At 57.4% G+C, this 26,508-nt stretch overlaps 12 protein-coding genes across 12 annotated transcripts; 7 read left to right on the forward strand and 5 right to left on the reverse strand.

Annotated features, from left to right (window-relative positions):
- Positions 1–31: 31 nt before the first annotated feature.
- On the reverse strand, positions 32–1,077 carry MYCTH_114738 (uncharacterized protein). Its single transcript, XM_003662260.1, has 2 exons — positions 723–1,077; positions 32–623 (listed from the first exon to the last, which is right to left on the reverse strand). Exons 1-2 carry the CDS (start codon positions 1,033–1,035, stop codon positions 187–189), a joined length of 750 nt encoding a protein of 249 aa, XP_003662308.1. The 5' UTR covers positions 1,036–1,077; the 3' UTR covers positions 32–186.
- Positions 1,078–1,438: 361 nt separating this feature from the next.
- MYCTH_2302811 (uncharacterized protein) lies at positions 1,439–2,951 on the forward strand. The gene is made up of 2 exons (XM_003662261.1): positions 1,439–1,803; positions 1,905–2,951. Exons 1-2 carry the CDS (start codon positions 1,752–1,754, stop codon positions 2,702–2,704), a joined length of 852 nt encoding a protein of 283 aa, XP_003662309.1. The 5' UTR covers positions 1,439–1,751; the 3' UTR covers positions 2,705–2,951.
- Positions 2,952–3,130: 179 nt separating this feature from the next.
- MYCTH_2302812 (uncharacterized protein) lies at positions 3,131–4,375 on the forward strand. The gene has a single exon (XM_003662262.1). The coding sequence runs from the start codon at positions 3,410–3,412 to the stop codon at positions 4,145–4,147; it is 738 nt and encodes a 245-aa protein (XP_003662310.1). The 5' UTR covers positions 3,131–3,409; the 3' UTR covers positions 4,148–4,375.
- Positions 4,376–4,467: 92 nt separating this feature from the next.
- On the reverse strand, positions 4,468–5,384 carry MYCTH_2302815 (uncharacterized protein). The gene is made up of 2 exons (XM_003662263.1): positions 5,221–5,384; positions 4,468–5,032 (listed from the first exon to the last, which is right to left on the reverse strand). Exons 1-2 carry the CDS (start codon positions 5,272–5,274, stop codon positions 4,517–4,519), a joined length of 570 nt encoding a protein of 189 aa, XP_003662311.1. The 5' UTR covers positions 5,275–5,384; the 3' UTR covers positions 4,468–4,516.
- An 854-nt stretch (positions 5,385–6,238) lies between these two features.
- MYCTH_2314920 (uncharacterized protein) lies at positions 6,239–7,724 on the forward strand. Its single transcript, XM_003662264.1, has 2 exons — positions 6,239–6,723; positions 6,830–7,724. Exons 1-2 carry the CDS (start codon positions 6,405–6,407, stop codon positions 7,450–7,452), a joined length of 942 nt encoding a protein of 313 aa, XP_003662312.1. The 5' UTR covers positions 6,239–6,404; the 3' UTR covers positions 7,453–7,724.
- Positions 7,725–7,755: 31 nt separating this feature from the next.
- On the reverse strand, positions 7,756–8,560 carry MYCTH_2302818 (uncharacterized protein; the record flags this gene model as incomplete). Its single annotated transcript, XM_003662265.1, has 4 exons — positions 8,325–8,560; positions 8,182–8,231; positions 8,045–8,084; positions 7,756–7,858 (listed from the first exon to the last, which is right to left on the reverse strand). Coding segments are annotated over exons 1-4 (191 nt in total), but the record flags the coding sequence as incomplete, so codon positions are not given.
- Positions 8,561–8,695: 135 nt separating this feature from the next.
- MYCTH_114734 (uncharacterized protein) lies at positions 8,696–11,259 on the reverse strand. The gene is made up of 2 exons (XM_003662266.1): positions 10,389–11,259; positions 8,696–10,317 (listed from the first exon to the last, which is right to left on the reverse strand). The coding sequence occupies exons 1-2, from the start codon at positions 10,900–10,902 to the stop codon at positions 9,512–9,514; spliced, it is 1,320 nt and encodes a 439-aa protein (XP_003662314.1). The 5' UTR covers positions 10,903–11,259; the 3' UTR covers positions 8,696–9,511.
- An 861-nt stretch (positions 11,260–12,120) lies between these two features.
- On the forward strand, positions 12,121–12,939 carry MYCTH_2091473 (uncharacterized protein). The gene is made up of 2 exons (XM_003662267.1): positions 12,121–12,288; positions 12,435–12,939. Exons 1-2 carry the CDS (start codon positions 12,170–12,172, stop codon positions 12,691–12,693), a joined length of 378 nt encoding a protein of 125 aa, XP_003662315.1. The 5' UTR covers positions 12,121–12,169; the 3' UTR covers positions 12,694–12,939.
- A 714-nt stretch (positions 12,940–13,653) lies between these two features.
- Positions 13,654–15,703, reverse strand: MYCTH_2302824 (glycosyltransferase family 62 protein). The gene is made up of 6 exons (XM_003662268.1): positions 15,152–15,703; positions 14,449–15,077; positions 14,347–14,394; positions 14,205–14,285; positions 14,014–14,148; positions 13,654–13,964 (listed from the first exon to the last, which is right to left on the reverse strand). Exons 1-6 carry the CDS (start codon positions 15,250–15,252, stop codon positions 13,816–13,818), a joined length of 1,143 nt encoding a protein of 380 aa, XP_003662316.1. The 5' UTR covers positions 15,253–15,703; the 3' UTR covers positions 13,654–13,815.
- Positions 15,704–16,891: 1,188 nt separating this feature from the next.
- On the forward strand, positions 16,892–18,537 carry MYCTH_2302825 (uncharacterized protein). The gene has a single exon (XM_003662269.1). The coding sequence runs from the start codon at positions 17,023–17,025 to the stop codon at positions 18,283–18,285; it is 1,263 nt and encodes a 420-aa protein (XP_003662317.1). The 5' UTR covers positions 16,892–17,022; the 3' UTR covers positions 18,286–18,537.
- Positions 18,538–20,734: 2,197 nt separating this feature from the next.
- MYCTH_110821 (uncharacterized protein) lies at positions 20,735–24,366 on the forward strand. Its single transcript, XM_003662270.1, has 5 exons — positions 20,735–21,005; positions 21,549–21,614; positions 21,688–22,534; positions 22,596–23,831; positions 24,032–24,366. The coding sequence occupies exons 2-4, from the start codon at positions 21,563–21,565 to the stop codon at positions 22,903–22,905; spliced, it is 1,209 nt and encodes a 402-aa protein (XP_003662318.1). The 5' UTR covers positions 20,735–21,005; positions 21,549–21,562; the 3' UTR covers positions 22,906–23,831; positions 24,032–24,366.
- Positions 24,367–26,161: 1,795 nt separating this feature from the next.
- On the forward strand, positions 26,162–26,473 carry MYCTH_47994 (uncharacterized protein; the record flags this gene model as incomplete). Its single annotated transcript, XM_003662271.1, has 1 exon — positions 26,162–26,473. The coding sequence occupies one exon, from the start codon at positions 26,162–26,164 to the stop codon at positions 26,471–26,473; it is 312 nt and encodes a 103-aa protein (XP_003662319.1).
- Between the last annotated feature and the right edge of the window lie 35 nt (positions 26,474–26,508).

A 26,508-nucleotide genomic window follows, 5' to 3' on the forward strand; every position in this document is an offset into this window, starting at 1 on the left:
CTGGAATGTCCGATTGTGGCGCTAGTTTTGTTTGTTGCATGCCTCAACTGTCATGTTAGTATAGCACCGGAGCAACTTGAACCATGAACAACCTCTCCCCCGTGACCCGGTTTCTGTGTGCGCCGACAACACCAAAGAAACTTTTTTTTGTTTCGCTTTTTTCTTTCAATGCCTCAACGCCGTCCCTCAGCTATGTTTGCTCTCGACCTTCTCTACCAGCTCGCCGACTCCGAGGCCCCTCCCCACCTTCACCTTGATCTTTTGTTCGCCTTTACTCCCCTTTGCCGGATCCCGCCCGACCTCGCCGACGGGCTCGCCCTCGTCGGCGTACTCGCCGTTCTGCCCTTGCTCTCCGTCCTTCTTCTTGCTCCCCTTGGATTCGTCATCCGCCTTGCCCTCCTCTTTCCCTTCCTCCTCCTCCTGCTGCTCGCGGATCTGCTCGCGGAGGAAACCGAGGTCCAGCTTCATGGAGTAGGCGTCCTCGCCGTCGGCGTAGTATTTGGACTCGATCCGCTCCGTCTTGAAGCCGAGCGTGTCGCGGTACAGGTGGATGGCCGCCTTGTTGGAGACGCGCACGTGCAGGGAGACGTAGTGTGCGCCAAAGGTTTCGACCATGGCCAGCTCTGATTTGTTTTTCCCGTTAGCTCTTATGACATTGCTGGCAAGGACAATGCGAGAAGGAGAAAAGGAGAAGAGAGAGGGAAGGAAAAGAAAGAACTTACGGCTCTGGCGCATCAACTTCTCGGCAATGCCCAGACGGCGGTGGGTGCGCATTACGGACAGCGACGTGATATGGCCGTGCTGGACGCCGTCGGCGGGCTCCTCCTCCATCTTGGCGAGCACATAGCCGACGATCTTGGGGTAGTCGTAGGGGGTCTTGGGCGGGCGCGAGACATCGACGGCGACGAACGACAGCTGCGGCCACGAGAGGGCGTGGTACAGGTAGTACTTGAGGAAGTAGTTCTCCGGCAGGTTCTCCAGGTTCGCGTGCTGGATCAGCGGGATGTCGGACGCCCGGAGGAGTCGGATATCCATCTTGATTGGGGCGGGCCGGACGTCCGCAGGGTCGCGTGCCTGGTCGTCGTCGGGTTTTTGGAGGCGGGAGCGAAAAAAAAAAAAATAAAAATAAAAAAAAGAGGGGCCCCCGAGATTAGCAGCGGGTTGTGTTCGCCAGGCAAGGCTGCGATGGCGCGGCGGCCGGTGTAGGTGTGCCCTGGCGGGTTTCGGGTTTGAGCTGCTCGAGCGCCGAGAGGTTAACGGTAAGGTACTGTACTCATACCTTGAGCGCTGTGGGCCGCGTGAAATTCACTGGCGTGGGCTCCAGAGAGCCCGCCAGCCGTGGGGCCATGCTGTGGAGATCCCCGTAGCCGCGCAAATGGCGGGGCAGCACATTGCTGAGGGCCGACCGACATCGCGGTGCGGGGCACATCTTCCCCTTCTCCAACTTCGCCAGAAGAAGAAGACCAGCCTTACACCGGCGGGGTTAATAGTGTCCACCTATTATTGCATTCAGTGTCTGTATATAAAAGGGGGGTGGGGGGGGGCTCCGGATTTCAATCGACTGGCTTTGTTGCTGTCTATCCGTCTTCTCTCCTGCTCCGACGGTACCTCTGCATAAGTGTTGATCTGTCGAGAATCATACTTCCATCCTTCGAGTTGGCTGCTTGGTTGAAAGTACCCGAGTACAAGGAGTTGAGAAGAATAACCACTACAACAAAAAGAAAACAAAAAAACACAACCATCTGGCGACAATGACGAGACCTCTCGAGGGCAAGCTCGGCATCGTAACAGGCGCCTCCCGAGGTTTGTTTATCCTACGACTCCGTCTTTTTTCTCTGGCCCTCCTCACATGGAGAGTGCTCCTCACATGGAGAGTGGCTGGCTGACGCTGGACAATCTCGCAGGCATCGGCGCCGCCATCGCCGAGAACCTCGCCTCGAAGGGCTGCAACCTCGTCATCAACTACACATCGTCCTCCTCCGCCGACCTCGCCGCCTCCGTGGCCGAGCAGCTGAGCAAGACGTACGGCGTGCGGGCGGTCCCCGTCCGAGCCGACGTGGGCACGCCGGCGGGGGCGGCGGCGCTCATCGCGGGCGCGCAGCAGCACTTCCCGCCGCCCTCGGAAGGGGCCCGGTTCCAGATCGACATCATCGTCAACAACGCCGGCATCGCGCGCAACGCGCTCCTCCCGCAGGTGACGGTGGAGGACTTCGAGGAGACGTACCGGGTCAACGTGCTGGGCCCGCTGCTGGTGGTGCAGGCGGCGCAGCCGCACCTGCCGCGGGACCGGTCCGGGCGCATCGTCAACCTCTCGTCCGTCTCGTCCTCGACCGGCTTCGTCACCCAGTCCGTCTACGGCGGCACCAAGGCCGCCCTCGAGGCCATGACGCGCACCTGGGCCCGCGAGCTGGCCGAGAACGCGACCGTCAACGCGGTCAACCCGGGCCCCGTCGAGGGCCCCATGTACGCCGCCAACACGCCCGAGTTCCTCGACGGCATCCGCGGCTGGATCCTGCACACCCCCCTCATGAAGGCCCGCGAGGGCGTCGACCCGGACGACGTCGTCCGCGACGCAAACGAGACCGGCGGCCGCCCGGCCTACACCAAGGAGGTCGCCGGCATCGTGGGCATGCTGTGCGGCGAGGACGCCGGCTGGTGTACGGGGCAGGTGGTGTGCGCCAATGGCGGGATGCTGATGCACTAGTTTTTGGGTTTTTGTTTTGTTTTTTGCTTCTCTTGATGAGCTTGTTTGTTGGCTGTGTTTAGAGGGACCTAGAGCCTAGGCTGTTTATGATATTAGAGTTCCGAGTCCAACTCCCTAAGCAGGCACATCGACGGGGTCTAGGGCTCATTCATCATTATTAATTAATCCCGCTTCTTTATATTTTGTTTCTCCGTCTTTTTGTTCTTTCCGCCCTTGCTGTGGTGCTCGTATCCGTACTATCTTGCAGGTTTTTCAGACCGCCATTCAATTCCTGCCAGACGTGTGCCCTGCAGATAGCGGACGCGTGGTCAGTGACAAGTCCGCCTCGCCTGCGTAGTGAATGCGTAGCGTTCTTTTATTACGCAGTGTCCGCCACCGCCCTTGGGGGGGGGGGGGGGGGGGGGGCGGGGTCCATGAGTTTTTGGCCCCGCGTTCCAACTGCCGACCCCGCCATTATCAGGAGGAATAACAGCCTTGGGCTTGGTTCACCCCCATCCTCGCCGTGTCCACGGTATATACATATACATATATGTATCATCGCCCAATTGTCGACTTTGACACCTCAACCACTCGCACGCCCTGCCTCTTTTTCAGAAAGACAACTTGCCGGTCGAGCCCCTCGACAGTTTTGACGAAACACAAAGGCTCTCAGAGATAAAGAAGGTATACAATACAAAAAAAGAAAGAAGAAGAAAAGCCAGAAACATGGCAACCACATCCGCCCAGCCCTCCTCCCAACCTCCACCACCGTCCTCATCAGGAGACCCCTTCGACACCCTCCTCACCCTCGAAGACCAATTCTACACCGAGGGGTACAACCAGGGCATGGCCGACGGGCTGGTCGCCGGGCGCACCGAGGGCCGGCAGCTCGGGCTGGAGCGGGGGTTCCAAAAGTTCGTCGAGGCCGGCCGGATGCAGGGGCGCGCCATTGTGTGGGCAAACCGGCTGAGGCTCGGGCGCGGGCACGGGCGCGGGCAGGGGGCCCACCACGGGGCGGTCGGGTCTGCGAACCCGGCCGAGGAGGCAGGAGCAGGAGGGGCCCAGGCCCGGGACGGCGCAGCCGGGGAGGGAGACAGGGGAGGGGTGGGAAGGGGAAGCGGTGGTGGGGGGGACCGAGAGGAGGAGGAAAAGAAGAATAATGGGGAGGGGACTGCCCCTCCCCCGGCGGCGGAGCTCTCCCTCCCCCCGTTACCGGACAACCCGCGCCTGCGGAAGCACGTCACGACGCTCTATGCGCTGGCGGAGACGGAGAGCTTGTCGACCGAGAACACCGACGAGGCGGTGGATGACTTTGACGACAGGTTACGGAGGGCACAGGGGCGCTTCAAGGTGATCGAGCGGATGACGGGAGAGGGGGATAGCGCGAAGTCCAAGGGGACCGACGGGCACGGGCACGATCCTGGGTCAAGGGCAGGCAAGGGAGAGGGGACGACGGATATCTGAGGGGTGTGCGTAGCGGTCTCCGACGTTAAGTAGGGTCGATCGATCGAGCGTTGGGGCTTTGGTTGGACCCTGCTGAAACCCAAAACCACATAGTGTTTTCTCGGAGGGTTATCCACGGTTCGATCCGAACGCAACTACAGCGTGTGTGTGGGTGTGTGTGTCTGTATCGAGTCTAAGGCACTCTTCTCTTATAACACGTCTGCGGCGTTATATACACACTCTACAACCCCTTGTATCCCGACCGTCTACCTCTCTAACTCCTCTCATACAAATGTCCTGCACGGGTAGCTGTTTTTTTTTGGGAAGGGGGGGGGACACAGTTAGCAAATCGTCTCTAAGCCAGCCGAGCCCAGAAAGCTGCGGATGCACTCACTTCTCTCCATACGACTGCTCCGAGTTCAGGCTATACTTGTGCACGTCCCACTTGCCCCCCCGCAGGCTCTGCCCGCTAGGCAGCGGGGGAAGGCCGCCCGTCATCTCGAGGACCCTCTTGGCGGCCTCGACGCCGCTGTTCTCCAGGTAGCCGGCGACGCCGAGCTCCTTACCGGATTGCTCGGCCGCCACCAGCGCCTTGCTGCCCTCCTCGCCGATCAGCTCGACGCGCGGCTGGGCGGCGCTGCCGACGGTGAGCAGGGCGACCTGCTGGGCCTGGTTGATGACGCTGGGGCGCGGGTAGTTGCGGCGCACGTCGCGCTTCCAGTACGGGTTGTCGGCGATGTCGCCCGCCGGCGCGGTGACGGGGTCGTCGTACTTGAGCGGGTCGTTGCTGCCGGGCGCCGGGTTCCGGTTGTACGGGTTGAGCGGCACACCGTTGGAGCGGTTCGGGTCGATGGCGGTCGCGCGCCGGATGCGCTCCCAGATGCCGGTCGATTGGAGGGTATATTTCTGGGACGAAGGCAGGTGGTGAGCGTGTGGATGTTAGAGAGAGAGATAAAGAGAAGAGGGAAAATGGGAAAGAAAGGGTGGGGGTTGGAGGGTTCGGGTAATTCGAGCATGATCGAAGACGACGAGGATCAGGTCGATTTTCCCTCTTCCGGAATGCCATTGAAGAGAGTGTGGGCTCCCAAACTCACCTTCGAAATGCTGACGACTCCGCCAGCAGCGGAGGCTGCCGCCTTGGACGCCATGGTGGCAGCAGTAGCGGGACGTGTGGGAGCTGTTTCCGGGTCTGGATGTGCAGTTCGCCGTCGATTCGAGCCAGGCGTTGGTGAACTCGGCCAAGGCAGCTCGAGGGCCGTGGTTTAGCCGGCCAATAGCGCACTGGCCATCTCTTTACCGTTAACTTCGCAGCGTTAATGAATGCCAAGCACGAAATCAACTTCCCGACAGAGTACTTCGTACCTTCGTACTGTACAGTACACTGCAAGTACATTCCACCCTCGATATTCGATCAGCCCGGTACCTGAACTTAAGAGTTATTCGGCCATTTCATTGGGGTGTATACCGTGACCTATTGCTACCAGTTCAAGAGCCTGGGCCACAGTAATTAACAGGGATCGCTTTGACCACATCCGACACCTCAGGCGGAGCTCGACTGGATTCTTTTCCCGGAGAAACAGTCTGACAGGACCGAAATTGCACCATGCCACATGACAAAGAGCGCAGGCCGTTAACGGTCGTCGGACCCCCAAACTCGATGGCACCGCGAGGGTGGCGAGGCACAAAGCAGAGCTCAAAAATCCACTAAGCTGCAAGTCCAATGGCTCATTCCAATGCCCCGATGTCTTTTGACGTTCTCACACAGCCACGGCTCCCGTTCATTGTGTCCTTAGTGTGTGTGTGTGAGTGTGTGGGTGTGGATAGGCACGCTGCGCAGCTGGAGGGCGAGGCTACCGGGCCGCCCCCCAGACGGCACCTGCCACGGGCCCTTTTTTTCGCTCCTGCTGTGCTGCGTTGCCCGTGCTCTGCCGCAGCAGCGGAGCTTCTTCAAACCGAGACCACCCCCCTCTCTCTTCCTAAGCCGGCCTGGCCTCGTCTGGGGGTCGCGCCTTTGTCTGATTGGTCAGCCGCTGCGCAACCAGCTCAACCTCCTGTTTACCTCCCCAGAGCTCCCGACTTCTTCTCCTTCCGTCTCTCTTCCCAACTTTTGCCGTTAGCTTCTCCCTTCTCCTTATATCTCGGTCGCGACCAGGTAGCGACCGCCCCTTTGTAGCCCTCACTCGCCCAATCGGATATTCTCGACTCCCCCGATATCTTGTAAGCCCGTAACTGAAGCCGCGCGCGCGCGCAGCCCTACCTACCCCCTTCAACGCCCATCATGCCTATGGAACTGCGCAAGCGCAAGGAGGCCCCGGCGCCTCCACCTCCGGTGCGGAGGAAGATGACCAAGACGGCAAAGACGGATACCGCCTCCAAAGCCAAGGGAGACGCTGAAGAGAAGGCGGCCCCGGTCGCCGCAAGCACCAATGGCTCCTCTTCATCCGGCGTGCCCACCGTGGGCGATATCATCAACCTCGACGGATTCGGCGGCGAGATCGAGACCAACGACGGCACCAAGACCACCCTCAAATCCCTCGTTGATGCGAGCAAGGCGGGCGTGGTCATCTTTACCTATCCCAAGGCTTCCACACCAGGATGTAAGACACTTCATGCCGATTGAGTCAAAAAAAAAAAAAAACATGTTGAACCATTTCTAACCGTGGTCTCCTTCCCTTTTTTTCCCTGCCAACCCTGCAAATACAGGCACCCGCCAGGCCTGCCTCTTCCGCGACTCGCACGAGGCGCTCACCTCGGCCAGCGGCCTGGCCATCTACGGCCTGTCGACCGACTCGCCCAAGGCCAACACGACCTTCAAGACCAAGCAGAAGCTGCCGTACCCGCTGCTGTGCGACCCGCAGGCGTCGCTGATCGGCGCCCTCGGCCTCAAGAAGCAGCCCCGCGGCACCACCCGCGCCGTCTTCGTCGTCGACAAGGCCGGCAAGGTGCTCGCCCTCCAGCCGGGCGGGCCGGAGGCCACCGTCGCCGTCGTCAAGAAGCTCGTCGAAGAGCTGCCCTCGGGTTCGGCCTCTGCTGCTCCTGCCGAGCAAAAAGTCAAGGCGGAACAGGTGGCGGAGAAGAAGGAGGAGAGAGAGGAGGAGAAGGAGAAGGAGGAGAAGGAGGAGAAGGAGAAGGAAGAGGAGAAGGCGCAGAAGAAGGAGGAGGAGGAGGGCGCCGGGGCTGAGAACAAGTCCGAGGACGCTCCCAAGGCTGAAGGTGAGGGCCAGGGTGAGAGCAAGAGTGAGGGTGAGACCAAGGACAAGGACGAGACTAAGGCCGAGGGCGAGGCCAAGGCTACGGCGAATGGGGAGGAAAAGAAGAAGGAGTAGAATGAGGAAAGGATAAGGATCAAAAAAAGAAGCTAATGAGTGAGGGACGGGGGGAGAAGAAAGAACGTAACGAGACCTGGGCTTTTTCGTTCATGTCTTTGGTGGGCGCTTTTTGGATGGTTGCGGCGGTAAACCTTGGCAACTCGAGTGGTGTGTATATACTATACTATCTTGTCGTATGCTCTTTTGGTACTTGTGTTTCTCTCTTTTTTACGATAGCGAGGGAAAAACAAACGGGCGTGATTTCTATGTCCGCCACGGCCATCCTCCCCAACGATTGAATCTCTGAACTACTCGCGCGAACGAGCCCCCCGTCACATTCGCATCACTCACGCCCTGCTTCCTCCCGTTGCTGGTGTTGCTGGTGTTGCTGGCGCCGAAACCGCTCATCTTCACGCCTCGATTTCTGTGTGTGTGTGTGTGCCGCGTCAATCATCATAGAGTCTCAAGCGATAAGGAGGGAGAGGATATCCCAGGCCGAGCTTAGCTACTGGTTTGTCTCCCAACACCTAAGGCTCACTGGCAAGGGGAGAGAGCCTTAATCCATATGATACCAAGGAAGGGGGAGGGGGAAGGGGACGGGTTGCGTTACCGCATTGCTCCTCGCAGCGCGAATCGAGGACCGCGTATACCTACATACAACCGACCAATCAATCAGCACGTCCCACTTTCCACTCATCTTCTTTTTGAAGGGGTAGTAGCGACAGCAACAAGGCATCGAGTACTCACAAGAATAAGACCCCGGCCATGGTGAAAGCGGCCACAGGCGCCATGATGGTCTTGATGGAAAGCGCATAGTGGGTCAGCAACTCGTTTCTTCCGCTACTCTCCCGAGGCCAATGGATAGGTAGAATAAACCCGAGGCAACCTACCCTCGGGTTGATATTGCCTGACATGGTTCTACTCCTTCATTTGGGATATGATTTGGTTTTGTGATGGTTGCAGGGTGGCTGTGGAACAGGTGTTGTTGAGCTTGTGGTGTGGGGGAAGTTGTTTGAGTGGTTGGCTTCGGGGAGGAAATGGGCCTTTCCTATCAACTTAAAGAGTCAAGAACCCATGGGCTTCCTAACTACCCCTGGAAGAGCACCACCATCATGACCCCCTTTGATAGGAAACCAATACAATGCACCATTTCGAGACGTTTTCATTCCGCTAGGAATTGGCATGTCAACCGGGCACTCGAGGGGCAAGTTTTCGACTCGGCATCGCCTCACCATGTATGAGCGATACAGTACCGAGTAAATCGAGACACGGCTTTCTTCACTCCGCGTAGGTCGGCACATCATACCTCGGATTGCTCCTCCGTGCTGCCGCAAAACGCCTACGGCCATCCTCTATACCTGTGCGTATGTATATGTACAATGTGAACCACAGCCCAGCAGGGCCGTATTCTAGCCCAACCCTTCCTTACCTCTCTCTCTCTCCATCCGCCAGTGTATGCATGGCCCCTCCCCAACACGCCGCAATGCTTGCTTGCTGCATGCAAACAGAAAACCCAAAGCCGAGTAAGCCTGGGGCCCAGCTGAAACCGGGACCTCTGAGGAAAGTAGCTCAACTGCCCACCCAGTGCGCCTAAATCAGGGATGCAAGAGATGCCAGCCCGCCCAGCCGTCCGAAAATAGAGGCGGTAGAGCAAAAAAAGAATAGGAAAGAAAAGAAAAGGAAGACTCGTCGGTCCGGGAGAAATGAATGAGGGTGTTCCGCTTGCTTGCATGCATGCTTGTCGATCCGGTCGCTAAACACAACGCCCGCCCAAATCTATCACGGAACCGCGCGCCGTTTCGAGGCTAACGCGATTATCGTGCAAAGCAAGATACCCATTTACTCTTCAATGGGTACAATATGCCAGCTCCGTTGCCTGCCGCTGTCGTGGGTATGGGAAACGGGCCACCAAGAGGCGGCTAGGATGCCTCCTGCACAGATCGTGGACCGAAACGGTCCAAACTGATGCTCAAGAGCCCGAGAAAAGGGTGGAGGAAAACGCTGGCGAGATTCGTATCCCACCGACTCTTCAGGTAAAGGTAGGTCGTAGCCCCGGAGATTCAAATCGCCCGTCGGCCTATGGCCCCGGGAACGTTTGCTGTTCAAGCTGCTGCAACTGCAGCTTCTCTTTCCCGCCTAGGCGCGCGAGGTTAAGGTGGCGCATCACGTACTCATACGTGAGCATTGTGACCGTCGCTGCCGGCACAGCGCGCATCATGTTGGTGCCCATACCGGCATAAAATGCCCGCCAGCCCTCCTCGCGAAGCATGATCCGGAACGTCGAGATGATTCCCTTGTACTTAGGCCCGGACTGCGGTTGCTGAGAAGCCCCGTTCACCCCGGGCTGGACGCCGCCTAAGCCCTCCATGTATTCGTGTCCTGGGATCGGCCGACGTTGTGTTTGTAGCCTTGTACGGATGACTTCGTGTGGGTATGTCGCGCTGCTGGCCAGTATTTTCGACATTATGGAGGCCGACAGTATGCCGAACCAGTGGGCTTTGTCGTCCTCGCCTTCTGTGACAGCTGCACCCATACCCCGGCCGGTGAACTTCACCTTGAGATACTCGTAAGCGGGAAACTGCACGGCCACGTGGGTAAGGCCGAGAAGGGCCGGCGTGAGACCGGAGTAAAATGAAAGAATGCCCTCTGTCGTGTACATCTTGCGTGCCGCATCCCATGTGGACTTGTAGTGCCATGGCTGATGCAGGGCCGGGCGTGATGTTGGTGTGTTGGCACTTCTAGGGAAGAGCGAAAACTGTGTCCTGTCGTGGCTGGTCGACTGTGACATGAGGCGGGTCTTGATGACCCAGATAGGATTCGTGACGATGGTGCTACTGCCGCCGGCCACGATCGAAGACCAGAAGTTGACAACAAAACTGTTTGCTGTAGAGAAGGTTAGCGGGAGAAGAGATTTCTCCTATAGCAGTGAGGGAGGGAGAGGGGGCAGCTCCTACTCTGATATTCACCCAGCAACCGCTTCGTCTTGTTGTAGACTGTGAACCACACCGCCCACGTCGGCAAATAACCCATGATAATGGGCCCCAGGCCCCTATACAAGCCCCTGATCCCTTCTTGATTCCAAATGACACTAGCTGTTCCAAACAGCCCCTTGTAGATCCTCGGGTGCCGTGATCCTTGCCTGGCAAAGCCGCCCTGGGCCTGCAGTTTTGTCTTGATGACGTCGAGCGGGCAGGTGACGATGCCCGATGTGAAACCGCCTATTGCGCCGGCAAGCGCGTTGAATTGAGACTCGGAGGCGTTGACAGCCCATCGCTCCTTGAAAGTGAGCTTGGTTGAGTTCGGCATCGCTTCGCTAGCCGCCAGACCGGCCGAACCTGCTCCTTCCGAAGGTGAATCCGCCGACCGAGACTGCGATAAAGCCCGACTCGCAGGCAATGCTACCCCATATTCTGCCGGAGATGCAGGTGCAGCTTGTCCGTGGGGAGAGAGGTGTGGGTTGTGAGACATGCCGCCCCTCTGGAGGCGCAGAGTCGCGATTCTCGATTCTCGATTTTCGATTTTCGATTTTCGATTCTCGGCTCTCGGTGGATAATTTCGCAAGTGTCGATTACGTCTCTAGATTTACAAAAGACAAGGACTTTCGAGCGAGGCGGGGCAGGTGTTGTCGTCTCGTGTAGTGGCCGTGTGCTAAATCATCGAGGGGCAGCGCCCAGTGTGCTGGTTGTCTGCGATTCCCTCTGATGCCGATGTGCGGGGGAAGGCGCCCGCGCAGGCAGGGGATCGTGACGGCCCTCAGCGATTGTCACTTGTCATGGACTCGGGTGCGAGCGCACGAGGCGGGTGCTGTGAGACGAGTGAAAGTTCGGCTTGGAAGCGGTGGGCGAAGGAATGCGCCCCGGTGGTGAGGAGACTGGTTTGCAGTTGGAAGGCGGAGGGAGGGTACGGGCTAGAAGGAAGGGGAAATGCGCTTGGCGATTGCGGGTGGACCGGGTAGATGGATTGCACAATCGGCAGGTGCGGAGAGCCGGTGAGCGCCGAAGGACAGGCTATTCGCGAATTTGAAAACTGGTGAGGACCAACGCGTGATAGGTCTCGCTGATGGATTGATTCGGGTCGTTTCTTGAGCTCCGTCACTCAACAATTACTGAAGCACGAGGAGAACCGACGATCGGGATACCGAGGTGCCGGCGTTTATACCGGCCGGCCCGCGTCCGAAACAGGAAGCGGACCAGAGCGATGTAAGGCGCGTATTCCGTACTGCGCACACTAAAGACGGTTTGCCGCGGTGTGATGCGATGCTTCAACCACCTTTTGCTTCTTCAGCTTCAGCTGTCCTGGGTTGCAATACATTGACCGCCAGCTAGTCCGGTAACGCCGTATATCCGCAAGCTAGGTTGAGATTTCCTGCGAGCAGGGTCTTTGACGTCTATCAGATACCTATCGAGTGGTTTATCGGGCGAACAACGCTCGGCTGCTGACCCATTACCTCATCGTGCCTACCAACAAGTCAAATGCTACCTATTATGTACTTTCCGGTGCAAGTGTGTTGAGGGTTGTGTGTAACATACGTAATAACTTCTTCCTTACGTGACAAGGGAATTGGAATGCCCGAAGATTCAGGCACCAACACAGGCACGCACGGTAAATCCCGGGACAAGCTTCCCAGCTAACGTTAAACGACTGATTTCGCGGCAATTTGGTTGATTTGGTGACAGCTGCCTTTCAGAAAGAAGCTCACCACGTCTTCCCCCGCGAATCACCCACAACCGTCGCCATGCCTGTCGCGCCATCCCTCTACTCGGCCGCCGTCAAGCGGCCCTGGCTCATGAGCCTGCTCAAGCCGCTCGCCAGCTGGTACACCAACGCCGCCGGCTACCGTCAGATGGGTCTCAAGTGCGTTCGACTGCCCTCTCCCAGCGAACCCTTACTCGCTTTCCCCTCCACTTTTTCCCCAGGCCACGATGCCAATTGCTCCGTCGCGAGCGTCCTTAGGGGGGATCGATTGAGTTGACGAGTGCCGCTAACGCCCGCGCGAACAGGGCCGACGACCTGATCGTTGAGGAGGACGAGAACGTCCTCAAGGCGCTCAGCCGCCTGTCGCCCAAGGAGAGCTACGACCGCATCTACCGCATCCGCCGCGCGACGCAGCTCAGCCTGCAACAAAAGATCCTGCCCAAGCACGAGTGGACCAAGCCCGAGGAGGACGTGCCCTACCTGTCGCCCATTCTCGAGCAGATCTACGCCGAGAACGCGGAGAGGGATGCTCTCGACACCATGACCGTTCTCAAGAAGCACTAAATGAGCGACCGAGGAAGAGGAAGAGTACGATCCGGGACACGGGTGTCGTGGTTGGATGGGGGACTGTACTTTAGCAAGGGGAGTCGCGCACCGTGAGGCACATAGAGGTAGCGGGGCGGTGTAAAAAAGGGAGAGAATCTTCAGCCGTTTTCTGACCCTGAGGAGACGAGCTGGCCTGTATGTGTATAGACCCTGGATTGTCCGTCAATCAGAACTCGCTCGTCCAAAATGTTCTTTTGCTCTTTGCTGGCCATTCCACAGCGGACGACATCGAGGGTGGTTCCGCGCAGGTAGTTGGGCTCCGGGCATCTACAGAGTGAGCTCTTAACCATACGCAAACGTAAATGTGCTAGGCTGTCCGCCTATTTTTGGCTGCCCGAGGATGCTTTCAGGTAAGTGACCACCGCCATCTGCTAAGTGGACGGGGAAATTACTATATAATTAAATCACACCGACTATCGAACATTCCCAAACCAATAATTGCATTGCAAGCAGCCCTTTGAACGCCGAAGCTATTAAGCAATGAGACAGACGATCCCTCAAACGTCCGCATAGGAGCAGTGAGGCTCCCAGCATTAAACCAGCAATCATCCCCAAAAACATGTTGATCGATGCCCCAACCCGTTAGAATGCTCGTGACAGCCACCGCGGGTTTCCCGCCAAAATGTGAGCGTCCCGGCCTCCTTCCATTTCCCAACCTCTAGCCCAAACGCGCACCGGTAAGCCCATCCTTCCCAACGGCCGAACTAATGAGGCACTGCCTCTCTTTCTCCCACCCTTAACGCCCCAGGGCATCATGATAAAATAAATAACCCGAAAAAAATGAGTTCCCTAACGAGGCTTGGAGGTCGTCGAAGGACTCGATACAAATGCGAAGCTCACACCAGGCCCAACTTTTCCAGATAAACGAAGCAGACTGAGGGAAAGTTCGGAGAGAAAAAAAAATGACCCTTCTCTTAACCGCTGAACGCCTGTCTCCAAAGTTGATTAGGGTTCGTAGTTCGGTGTCCTCAAAAGGAGAGGAGGGCTGCGGTCCAACAAAACGAGGGTGACCGCCTTGATTAGCGGCACATCTCTCAATTGTGCCCACAGAACTGACGAGGAAAGGCAGGTGCGGAACGCTTATAGGTTTCCGCCCTTCTCCTGGGTGTCGATGTGCCAGACGACGTAATTAGGCAGGCCATAGACACCATAGCCGGCACGCTTGGCCATCTTTGCAAAGCCTTCCGTTTCTGCTTGGTTCTCGAAGGCATAGCACGGAAAGTTGATACCTAGGACTAGGTAAGCGTTGAACTCACATGCCTCACGAGAACCGCATACCTGATCGGTGCACATCGGCCTTGACGATGATGTTGACACCACCGACGCCGTCCAGCTCAATTTCCTCATCCTTGTTGTTCCGCCAGTCGCCCATCCTCGCCATGTACGTCCGCCCCGTGTCGAACTCTTTGTAGCCTGGCGCGGAGTCAGTTTTGACTGACAACACGGCACGGTAATTGTGGGAATCGCACCCTCGACCAGGATCGTATCCTTGTCCAGGCTCGCGGCCAGCTTACGAGCTTTGTCCGACTCGATCCATGAATTGTAGTCAACTGATACCCCCCGGTTAGCTCCATTCTTTTGCAGAGACAGCGCGGACTGGTCCAAACCCACATCTGCCTTCGATATCGCGGCCGTTCTCGTAGCGATGGAACCAGATGTCTGGTCCAGGTCAGCTGCTGCACGAGGACAAACTTCAATCGGGCCGGTCCGTACTAGGAACAAGAACATCCCTATCGTGGGCGATGAAGTCCTCGATAATCTTATCGGGGCTGTCGACAATGTCCGCATCTCTCCAGTACACCCACGAATGCTCGGGCTTGAGCGCCGAGTACAGCAGGTAGTTCCGCGCCCTCCCAAGAGCCTTGCGTCGCGGCGCCTGGGCGGCGAAGCCGTGTCGGTCCTCAACATCCTGGCTCAGCGTGAAGCCGAAGTCCTTCTGGATCACCGTAGCGCTTCTAAAGGGAACGTTGTCCGGGCGCTTCTGAATCCGGTCAAGCTCGGCGGCGAGGACAGCCATTGTATCGTCCGTGCTATCGCTGACGAGGAAAGCAAGGTCGATGAGGTGGTGGGGGTACGTAAGCTTGGCGATAAGCTCAAAGTACTTGGAGAGGTATCGGGAGGCATCCTTGAGCGGGGTGAGGATGAGGACTCGCTCATTGTTCTGAATGGCTCTGGTGGTGGACTTGATTGGGTTTAGGTCAATATATTGGATGGTCGACGAGTTGATCTCCAGCGGGGCGTGGTTGTTGAATATGACAGGGGTATTGAGGTGGGATGACCATGCTGCTTGTTCGTTCGGCGTCATCTCCATGGGCGGTTTCGAGGGGCCCCAACAGTAGAACCTGAAGAAGGAGGGCCAGTTAGCGATACGGGAACCTTGCTTTTGGGCACGGCGACGAGGTTCGGAACTTCAGACCTCTGCATCTCGGGTGCTGAGCTTCGGATGCCGCGCCATAGCAGCACTATTATGCTGGCGAGGGCTATAAGGAGGAGGAACCGCGACCTGGTGAAGAACATCAATATTGCTCTCCTCGGAGGGAGATTTGCTCTCGCAGCCTTCCAGCTGACGCCGCCCTTGGGAAGTAGCATTTTCGAGTGTTTCGGTCGCACTCAGCGACTGCACAACACCAAATGGCGCGGCTGCGACGTTGTAGCGCGGCCGTAGCCGGTTGCTCCCTGGTGCCTTGCAAGATGAGCCAATCCAGGAACCGGGTCAAGGCGAGAGCTCCGTGGGGTTGGGGGCCACAAAGTATCACAGCAGACTGCTCCGATTAGGTGCGGCGCAGAGAACACAGTGGGTACGGAGGGCGTTGTAGGTCGTTGTTCGATTTGAGCGAATATCCTGGCGTCGGAGGGCTTGGCTTCGTCTGTATGCGTATGCTGTGGCCGCGGGTGTGAAGCTCTCACGCTGTCAGGTGGGCGGGAGATGTTGCGAGCTGGTTCCAGGCCATGAACACGGGAACCAGGCACCTTACCTCGATTGCATTTAGCGTCTGGTGCTCGGCAGGGAAAGCGCCAGGACTTGAAGCCAAGGGGGTCCACTTTTTTGACGTGCTTGGACAAGCCTCCTCAGAGAGATCCCTTCGGGCCTCGACCTGCTAACTAAATGATAACGAAGGGATCTCGCCCAACTGGATCCCCCAGTTGCAAAGGCAAAATTTTCTTGAAATAGGAAACAGCCGAGCGACAATTTATTACCTCTTTACTGTAATCATACTTTAATTTCCCTTGGTTCACCTGTGTGGGAAGCAAAGCATACTCGAGTCTTAAACCTGAGTACACACCAAGAACTGCAAAAAGGGTAGGATAGCGGGCCGAGCATAAGGTATCTGCCGATTCGCCCGGGACCGGATGCGAGGGCCTTGTGGTGCTGGAAGACTGCCTCTTCGACTCTTCTCCGGACCACGTAGTTACGTATGAATGTATGTATGTATGTACAGTACGGATTACAGTGGACTTGTTTGTACATACTTGCACTGTCGTATTGTAGGTATGTACGGAGTACGCTGGTACGCAATTGTCCCTTGAGCATGCAAAACAGAACGCCGTCCCGAAGGTGTAATCCGTAGTTTCTGCCACCTGGCCTGTCTTATCCGGCCCCTGTACGTCCGTAGGTCATTCTAGATTTCGCTGTACTTGGCACTTCCAAGCTTCTTGTGGGACTCGAAAGTTTGGCTTCAGGTCTTCCAGAAGCAAGCTTGGCCGTCTTGGCACCAGAAGTGCCGCTGCGATTAACCCGATTGAGCTGCGGAGTATCCGTACTGTACGGATTACAGTACGTCTCTCAGTTTATGCCACGTGATCAGGCGCCGGGAGCGCGATGACATGCTGAAGGGCGCGCGTTCTTACTCGCTTAAGATGCGTCTCCCCCGGGCCTGGTCGAAGACGGGAGCGATCCGCTTTCATTTGCAGCAAAACTGTGTGCAATGTGTACGAAAATGAGAAGAAAAGAAGAGGGATTTCTCGCGCCTTGAAATCTGCATCCTCTCAGGTCTCCTCGGTTTCGATCGTCCACCATCTTAAGCCGAAGCAGTGTGGCCTTGGAGCAGCGATTTAAGGTTGGCAACGGGCGAACTGGCGCCGCGTGTTTCGTCTCCTTAGCGCGCCAAAGTGCTGCATTGCGACCCTCTATTCTTACCTCGAGGGAACATATCACTAAGCCAGCAAATCGAGGAGATCCCTCCCCCCCTTCTTACTCCATCTGCTGATTTGCCGCGTGAACGGCCCGATCGAGTTTCTCGAGAGACGACGGTCATGGCATCACGGCGATCCGCGCGGCTGGCTGCCATGGCCAGCGACGCCAAAATTGCCAATTCAGCGTCTCAGCCGCTGCCCCGGTCATCGTCGGCGACAAGAAAACGAAAGGCGTCATTACAAGCTCCGGCTGCCGAGAAGCCAGCGGACCCTCCATCCACAGCACGGAAACGACGAGCGAAGGGGTCCGACGATGCGCCCGAGACGCCGACGCCTGTCGCAGTGAGCCTCATCGCAGAAGAAGCGCACACGCAAAAGCCGAAGCCCGCAGCAATCGCCCGCCTGGCGGACCCGAACCGCACCAATGCGCTTCTACGTTCCCCCAAGACATCGCGCATCATCGTCCCCACGCCAGTCGAAGCTGTGCCTTCCAAGCTGCGAGACGGTAACAAGTCTACGGGGCCGGCAGCAGCAGCGGCCGCATCAGAAGCAGCAGTAACGACGACGACGACAACAACGACGACGGCGGCGGCGACTAGACCAACAACAACAGCTAACCTACTAGAAGAGGCCTGCGCACACCTGATCAAGGTCGACCCGCGCATGAAGCCGCTCATTGAAAAGCACTACTGTCGCATCTTCTCGCCCGAGGGCCTCGCCGAGCAGATCGACCCCTTCGAGTCTCTCTGCAGCAGCATCATCTCGCAGCAGGTCAGCGGCGCCGCCGCCAAGAGCATCAAGGCCCGCTTCATTGCCCTTTTCAACAACAGCAACAACGGCGGCGGCAGCAACGACAGCAGCGACAACGACAACAACAATAGCCACACCGCGGGCGCAGGCGCGGATGGAGTGGATGGAGTGGATGGAGTGGACGGCCCCGCCGTGGCGGCGACCTTCCCAAGCCCGGACGAAGTCGCCGCGATGCCGCTCGAGAGGCTGCGGACGGCGGGGCTGTCGCAGCGCAAGGCCGAGTACATCCAGGGCCTGGCGGCCAAGTTCGCGACGGGGGAGCTGACGGCGCAGATGCTGGCGGACGCGCCGTACGAGGAGGTGCTGGAGCGGCTGACGGCGGTGCGCGGGCTCGGCCGGTGGACGGTCGAGATGTTTGCGTGCTTCGCGCTCAAGCGGATGGACGTCTTCTCGACGGGCGACCTGGGCGTGCAGCGCGGCATGGCCGCCTTCGTCGGCCGCGACGTCGGCCGCCTCAAGGCCAAGGGCGGCGGCGGCGGCAAGTGGAAGTACATGTCGGAGCGCGAGATGGAGGAGATCAGCGACCGCTTCAGGCCCTACCGGAGCCTGTTCATGTGGTACATGTGGCGCGTCGAGGAGACGGACGTGAGCACCATGGAGAAGTAGGTGGGATGTTATATCCCCCCCCCCCCCCCCCAAAACATGCCGCGGGCGTGGGTCACAGCTCTGTGGATGTATGTACGCGTAGTGCAGCTGCCGGTACACGACGGCTGCTTCTAAACTGACCCCGAGGGCCCTGGTGGTAGTGTATGTACTGTACTGTACGGGCGCTCGCCGTAACAGCGCTTCCTGGGTCCTCGCCTGCGCGTCTATACATACACTAGAGCCAACCTCTCCATTCCTGGACAATCCGGTGTGGTGTCAGTGCCGCCAAAAAAAAAAAAAAAAATGAAGACCCCCGTCTATATAAGCCATTGACCTTGAGATCTGCCGCTGCCAATTCCTGTCGCCTGCAGATCAACTGAGGGGGTGATTGAAACCAGATAAGGAGCTTCCTGGTAGGGACAGATTTGCAACCCAGTGCCGTCGAGTTAGGGGCGCTGATCGGTTTCCGACCAGATCTAGCATGGTTCATGCGCCATACGTACAGTATGTGAAAACAAGTGGCATGCCAGTGAGGAGGGCGGTTTCCTGGGACATGAGATGGGAAGACGGGAGACTTCTCATGAACCGGCCGCGCATTCTCAGCCACTGTATATCTTGTCGGCTATTTCATGTATGTACTGTACATCCTGTACTGTTCAGTACATACGTCGATGCGCAGACCTATGTTGGAAGCACCACGGTCACCGGAAGCCGATCGCAGGCGGCGACGGGCGCAATGAGTTCACTCAAGGCGGCGTCCGAGAGAGCGGATACTCTTCCGCTTATTGATTCAGTGATATCACACAACGATGGTGCGTCAGAGTACAGATAAACAACATGCACAGCCATCGGCTGAATGACAGGTAGTTACATAACTGACGCAATCATGCTGGAGGCCGCCTACTACATACTGCGGTAGAGTTTGCCGCACGGCCATACTCTGCATGTAGTCGCCTGCGCACGTCAAGCGTATTCTACGGACTTTTGTGTGTATCTGTCGCAGCACATTCCATACACTTTTAAAAGCCCTCCTTCCTTGGATCACGGCGACACAAATGCAAAGCACCTTCTTGGCATCGTTTGTGGCATTGCAGTTGTCATGCTGGATGCTTAGTTAGTTCCGGAGAACCCCATGCTTTCCTGCTCAAGCGCGTTTTAACCTTGTTGATTGATGCATACCTGAGGATGCAGGTCGGGATCGGAGGGTGGCTGTGGCTTTCTAGGAGAAACGAAACGAAATTGGATGTGCAATGTTCAAACCAAGAGCTGCATCTGGAAGCACGGAGCAATCAGGGGGGCTGCTTGGATGCCATGGAGATCGTCTCCGTACCAAAAGTTGGGGGGTGGACTTGCGCTTCGCTTCGATTTGATTTGGCCAATCAAGCATGGCTCAAGGGTGAAAAAGTGCCTTCGTATCGCCGTTTTGAGTCCCGCTCCGGGTTGCCAGCGATGCCAGTTGCGAGAGGCTTCGGGAGCGAATTATATGCGAGGTGACCTTGACTTGATTCGTATCGACGGGCAAGATAGTTAGCCCTTCCTTCATTCCTCGGCTCGACAGGCCTACAGTAGTGTGTGTACTGTCGTAGTGTACTGTACGGTATTCAGTAGGTATTTTACACTACACTCTGTACTACATGGTATTGGCTCCACCAGAGGAGGCACATGAGCGGCCTCGACCACTATCCGATCCTTGGGTGATGTTGGATGCGGTCTAGTTTAGGCGGTTGTTTATCACCACGGCTGCGAGGCACGGTATGCATGTGCAGTGTCCGTACATACAACAAAGCGTGACCCTGCCTACAGTAGGATGCGTAATGTAACCGGCAGGCAGAGAGGAGTTATTTTTTGTGTTCGATTCCCAAACACGGACGGCGCGCTGGAACCTTCCCTGCGTTTCGTGTATGACGTCCGCCGAAATCAGAAGCTTGGAAGTTGGAATGGCTTTTCCGGGGGGTCCTTGTCCTTTCGAGACCCGCTGCAGCAGTGTCATGGGCCAGAGCGAGAATGACCACTAAGAGCACGCCCTCATCTCGCCAAGCTTCGGACGGGATCGGGAAAGGCATGCGTGCACAGGACGAGCCAGAACGCGTTGCGTCGTTCGATGGGTTGTCCTTTTGTGTATCAAGCCTTGAACCCGAAGAGAAAGCAAGAGAGAGAGACACAGGGAAAAAAAAAAAAAAAAAGAAGGGGTTTCAGGTGGACACCATCGTGCATGGTTGTCACCGAGGGGGTACAGAGAGAGGCCAATGGATTTGCGCAGGAAGGACTCCTCGATTCCACAAAAGTTCAAGACGATGCCCCTGAAAAAGCTGAGACAAAGCAACGGGGGTGGCACCGAGGGGGCGTCTGTCCGCACAACTGCCAACCGGCAAGGGGTGTGTCCAGATCACTGCTGGCCCACTTGCAATAATTGAGCTCCAATTACCCCTTCCTGGCAGGTTTCTGCTCTGTTTTCTCCCCCTTGAGCCCAAATCCCTTTTCCTCAAGTCACGCCTCCCTCTCTCCTTCCCGGTTTACATCGCCTTACTTCTTCCCTCCTCTCGTTAACCTTAGCTTCGCTTCACTCGTTACTCTCGTGCGGAAGCAGAGGTCAAACCACGACCATCGCCCGTTTATCTTTTTTTCTTTTTTCGCGAATTGGAACTTTCGGCTCTTCCGGCGTATCTCTCCGGAGACCCTACCACCAACAACCGACCGCGAACCGTTTCGAAACATCAGCGACTTCATCCATTGAGAAAGAGGTGTGTTGTCATCGATCCCTAGGTTTGCGCCCGCAACTTGCGCGCAGGTGCCCAGCGATGAGGAGCGCCGCCATGTACATACATGTCCCATCCCTCTCCTTCCCTGAACCTCCCCACTGCACGAATCGCTCTTACCACGTCCCGGGCTTGGGTTTCGCGAGTCGGACCGAGTCTCCTCATCTCGACCGGGCGGGCTTATCCCGCTGCGCTGATGCGCGCTTTCAGCCCCGATAACCCGGTCCAGAACACCGCGGCAAACCGACGGCAGGAGTTCCCCGGATTATTTGGATCCTGATGCGGACCTCTGGGGGAGCGGGTCAATCCTCTCCGCACTGTCTTTTGCCTCGCGCTTTCCTGTTCCGTCTCATTTGGCACCCATGGTCAACCTTGAGAGCTTTTCCGAAGAATAGTTCGCTCAGGGTCGTCTCATTCTCGCTTCTTCCATTTTATTACCCCCCCTTTTCACTACTGGCTTCCTCCGGCTCTCGCAATTGAGTTCCTGCGTCGCGGTTTGACGATATAAGTCTAACAAGCGAGAAACAGCAGACTTGGTGAAAATGTTTGTCAAGCATCTTCTTCCTGCCTTCGTGGCAATCGGCTCAGTAGCAGGTCAGTGTCCACATCTTTTTCATTCGTGACGATTCGTGTCTCCCTGATTCAGGCGCTGACCTCGATGGTGCAGCCCAATCTTCCTGCTCTTCCAAGACGACCACGATCAATAGCCAGGACGATGTCAGCAAGATTTCTGGCTGCAGGAAGGTGGAGGGATCCGTCGTGCTGGGTTCGGAGAGTGGCGCTACCATCGATCTCACGGGCCCTCGGGAGATCACTGGCGACCTCATTGTCCGGAACAATGGCCAGATCCAGAACCTGCAGAGCTCGAGCTTGGAGTCCATCGGCGGCAAGTTCGAGATCAACAACGCGACCAGCCTCAACGTGATTTCGTTCGAAAAACTCACCTCGGCCACCACCGTCGAGTGGGTGTCCGTCACCCGCCTCGACACGCTCACCCTCGGGCCTTTGACCAAGGCTAAGAGCGTCCGGTTGAGCGACACCTTCCTCAACACCCTGGACGGCTTCGCTCTCAGCACCGTCACCGACCTGAAGCTTGACAACAACCGCCGCCTGTCCAAGTACACGTCTGAGCTGACCAGCCTGGACGGGCAGCTGGTTATCCAGGCCAACGGCTTGAGTCTGGAAGTGGACCTGCCCAAGCTTGTCTGGATCACGGAGATGGCCATTGCCAACGTGACCAAGTTCTCTATCCCGCAGCTCCAGGTCGTCAACGGCTCGGCCCGCTTTGACTCCAACTTTTTCGAGACCTTCAGTGCCCCCAACCTCACGCACACTGAGGATGGCGACATCTCGTTTGTCGGCAACGGTTTCCTCAAGAACATGTCATTCCCCAAGTTCACTGATCTGAACGGTGGTCTTCTCATTGCCAACAACACCGGCTTGGACCGCGTCACCTTCTTCCCCAAGCTCGAGAAGGTTACCGGTGCGATTAAGCTGCGTGGCAACTTCACTGAGTACGCTTCCTTAAGCTTATCTGATGGATGCTGTCTTGTCGGAGACTAACATTGAAAACAGGATCTCGTTCCCCTCGCTTGATAACGTCAAGGGCGCCGTTGATATTTCCAGCACCGCAGACATTAGGAAGTCGTGCGAGAAGCTCTCGGAGTTTGCTCCTCGCAGCCAGGGCGGCGACGGCAAGATCGAGGGTGTCTTTACCTGCACGGCTAACAACGACAAGGCGAACGAGGATACGGACCAGTCGACTTCTGGCTCTGGCCAGGTCGATGGCTCTGATGAGAACGACGAGAACAGCGCTTCTGGTGTTGTCCTGAATGCCGCTCTGTTTGGCCTTGTTGCCGTTGCCGCTGTTGCCTCGGCTCTCTAAAGCATGGTTACCTCGTCAACCTGGGATCCTGGAGTTCAGTTTGGTCGGGCAAATGCGAGTTCTCTGTGCTGCGAACACGGTCGGATCAATCAACACCACGGCGCACCCCTGTCTTTCCTTTATACGGACTCTTCGAGTTTTCTGCTTTTGCGCCCCTCCGCATACCCGCCACGCGTTTTACGTGTGCTACATACTGTCACCGCTAGACTTAATATCTCGATAGAGACGCTGGATTTGTTGATTTGATTTTCTTTCTGCCAGACTCCGTGTAACACAGGCCTCATTTCCCCGCCAGGAGGGTAACTTGCGTCAGTGTTTGACGGCATTTTGGCGTAGGTGCGCTAAGTTCCTCCAGAATGATTCCTGACGCCAGATCCACGGTTTTGGGTGGACGACAAGGTTTGACCAGGTGGGAATGAGCCACTCACAGAGGGAGAAGGTGCCCTAGGGTGTGGGGAGGTCCGGGGGAGTCTTGTAGTCTAGTCAGTCGGTCAACAAAGGGTAATAGTCGGCGTCTTTTTTTTGTTTTGTATCAAGTTTAATTCTTGTATGGACTGGGGTATTGTTAAACTTGGTGCTTGCCCCTAGCTGTGTGTATCAAGTGTTCGCAATGCGATGCTTCTTGCCGACTTGGGCTCAGTTGCCCAGGACATGATCACGCTCTCGGCCCTTGCATTCACAGCTTCCACCGCACAGATGACCACATCTAGCGAACTAGCACAGGACCGGTGTAGTGGAACATTCTGAGGTTCAGATAACCCAAGGATATTATGTAGCTCATCCGATGGTCTCCGAGTAGCTCGGCGGCGGAAAACGGAACGTGTATCCTATCCGTCGTATACTCCCTCCTCGAACTTGTCCTCGTCATAGAACCGCGGGACGATCGAGTTCCCGTTGAATATCCTGCCTTCGAGCGCATTGACGGCCTATCACCCACGCGCGCGCGCAACCAGGACATGTCAGCGTACTGGCTCTCGACAACAACAATGACAACGCTAGAAAGGGTAGAGGCGATGTGAGAGAGAGAGAGAGACAGAGAGAGAGAAAGGGAAGGAAAGGAACGGACATGCGAGATGCATAAAATACAGACGCAAAGATGACGAAGAAAGTTTAAAAAGAAACTCACCCTTAGAGCCGAAACGGCCTCGACAAACTTGATAAAGACGCGGGCCCTCTCGACGTCCACCACGATCCTCTCGACCCGCCCGTACCGCTCCCCGCACTCCTCGCCAATCTCCTGGCCCAGCCCGGCCTCGACCTCGGCCTCGAGGTCGGGCATGTTGTCGAGCATGCGGTCGAGCACGACGACGACGGAGGTCTTGCCGAACTTGCCCACGCCGCCATCCCCTCCCGCCGCCGCTTGCTGGGCCCCGGGCTGCCGCGTCGTCGCCGCCGCCGTCTTGGGCGCGATGATCCGCCCCATCCCGGCCGGGGTGGCGAAGCCGCCGCCCTCGGCGTCGGGCCGCCGCTTGCGCTTCTCCACCTGCACGCGCAGCGCCGAGGTGATGCCGGAGGAGGAGGCGCCCAGGCCGGTGCCCTTGGTCCAGCCGTACTTGGCCATGAGGCGCTGCGCGAAGCCTTTGCCTTTCTGGCCCGGCCGGGTCGCCCGGCCCTGGTCTCCGTCCTGCTCCTGCTGTGGCGCCTGTGGCTGTCCCGAGACGGGATCTTGGATTGTTGTTGTTGTTGTTGTTGTTGTTGTTGTTGTTGTTGTTGTTGTTGTTGTTGTTGTTGTTGTTGAGGGGGCAGGGGGCAGCGGGATGGCGGCGTAGTCGACTTCGGGGTCGTAGTCGGTGTCGTCGTCGTCGTCGTCGTTGTTGCCGCCTTTGGTCGCGTCCACGTCCATTGCGTCGGGCGGAGGAGGCGGAGGGGGCTGAGTGTAGCGGACCGGCGCCCGCGAGATGGTGGCTGTGCCTGTGTCTGTTGGGGGAGGAGGAGGAGGTGGTGGTGGTGGGGGGGGTGGTGGTGATGTCGTTTCTGGGGGGGGCGGCGGAGGTGGTGCCATGCCGGAGAGCGCCAACCGCCGGGCGTAGGCATCGTCGCCAGTAGCATCGTCCGGCACGGGAGCAGCGGCGCGGGGGGGCGACATGGGCGGCGGGGCGAATGTAAGCGACGGTGGAGGCGCAAATTGATCTGTGACAGCGTCAACACCATCTTCCCCACGGTGAGCCAAATCTCCCGAGAATGTGACTTACTGCCCAACCCGGTCCTCCCCGCCCTTTCCTCTTCCTCATCCTCCTCACTCCCGTCCTCGCTCCTACTCCTGTCCCTCCTCCGATGGGCATACAGGACCGCCTTCCACTCCCGAATCTCCCTGATGCGCTCCTCGCTTCTCAAGTACTCCTCGACATTCGTCGGCCTGGCGGGGTCGTACAGCTCATCCCAGTCGGTCTCGCGGGGCATGTCCTCCCTGTTCTTCTTTTTCTTCTTCTTGCGCCCGCCGCGTTGCCGCTTCTCGCCCGTCCCGTAGTACAGGTACTCGTCTTCCTCGGTGGCGGCCCAGTCGGCGAGGGTGCTCCGTGGCTGGGCGGGCGCGGCGGTCGTCGAGGTCGCCGCGCCTGCCGGCGTTGCTGCCGGGATGGCAGGAGGGGCTTTGGGGAAGCCGGGCTTGGGTTTGGTGGACGGCTTGCTTAGTTGCGGGCGACGGATGGGTTGGAAGCGGAGAGCTAACGGCAGGTCCGTGTTAGATATATGGCTTCTAAACATTGTACATACAAGCAAGCGAACCGGGGCAAACATGCCTGGGTCAATGGCCTTCTTCGCCGGCGCATCCTCCTTGTCGTCCTTGAACAGCACCGGGTCGCGCGAGATGGAGGCCGAGCTGTCGCCCTCGAGTAGATTGGCATAGAGCGACATGCCGGTGCGGCCCGGCGGTTGCGGAGGTGGCGCTGACATTCTTGTGTCGCTGTGACCTCTCGATGTCGAGAGTGTACGTCGTCGTTGCCGTCGTCGTCCGTCGTCGTCGTCGTCAAAAGGTGACTATCTTGGGAGGCCAAGATTAGCCCTAGAAGGTGTGCAAGGAACACGCGAGCTTAGAGGTTGCCCGGCGCCACTGAACGCGCTGCAATTCAATGGCGCGGCTCTCCGGGATAGTTAGTTAGTAGGCAACAATTAGTGCGCTGCCGTTCGGTGGGGCTTAGCCTTCCAAGCATTAACTACAGTCAGGTGCAAAAAGTCTGGGGCCAACCCACATACTTAACGCGTTTCGCGGCATACATGCGTAGACTATGTTTTCTTCTACATACAACAACTCAGCCAGATGGGGATCAATTTAGACGATTTTGCCCGGAAATTAACGGCAAACCATAGCCGTAACAAGGAATTAAGCCCCGAGTTACGCGTTGCCATTTGCGCGCTTATAGCTGCAGGTCGAAGCGAGCGGTCCCTAGCCAGCCTCTTCGGCGTCTCCCGACACGCGATACACCATGCCGTCAAGCTCTGGGAATCTCACAATACATTCGAATCTCGACCTCGAACCGGCCGTCCACGGGTTCTAACACGGAAAGCAAAGCGAAACACCGCTCGGATGGTAAAAAATGGACCGACATTTGACCATAAAAGCCCTAGTTGACAGGGTTGGTACAGGAGTACCTGACCTAACTAACG

Source organism: Thermothelomyces thermophilus, chromosome 2, assembly GCF_000226095.1.
Source record: "Thermothelomyces thermophilus ATCC 42464 chromosome 2, complete sequence".
Classification (NCBI taxonomy): Eukaryota; Fungi; Ascomycota; class Sordariomycetes; order Sordariales; family Chaetomiaceae; genus Thermothelomyces; species Thermothelomyces thermophilus.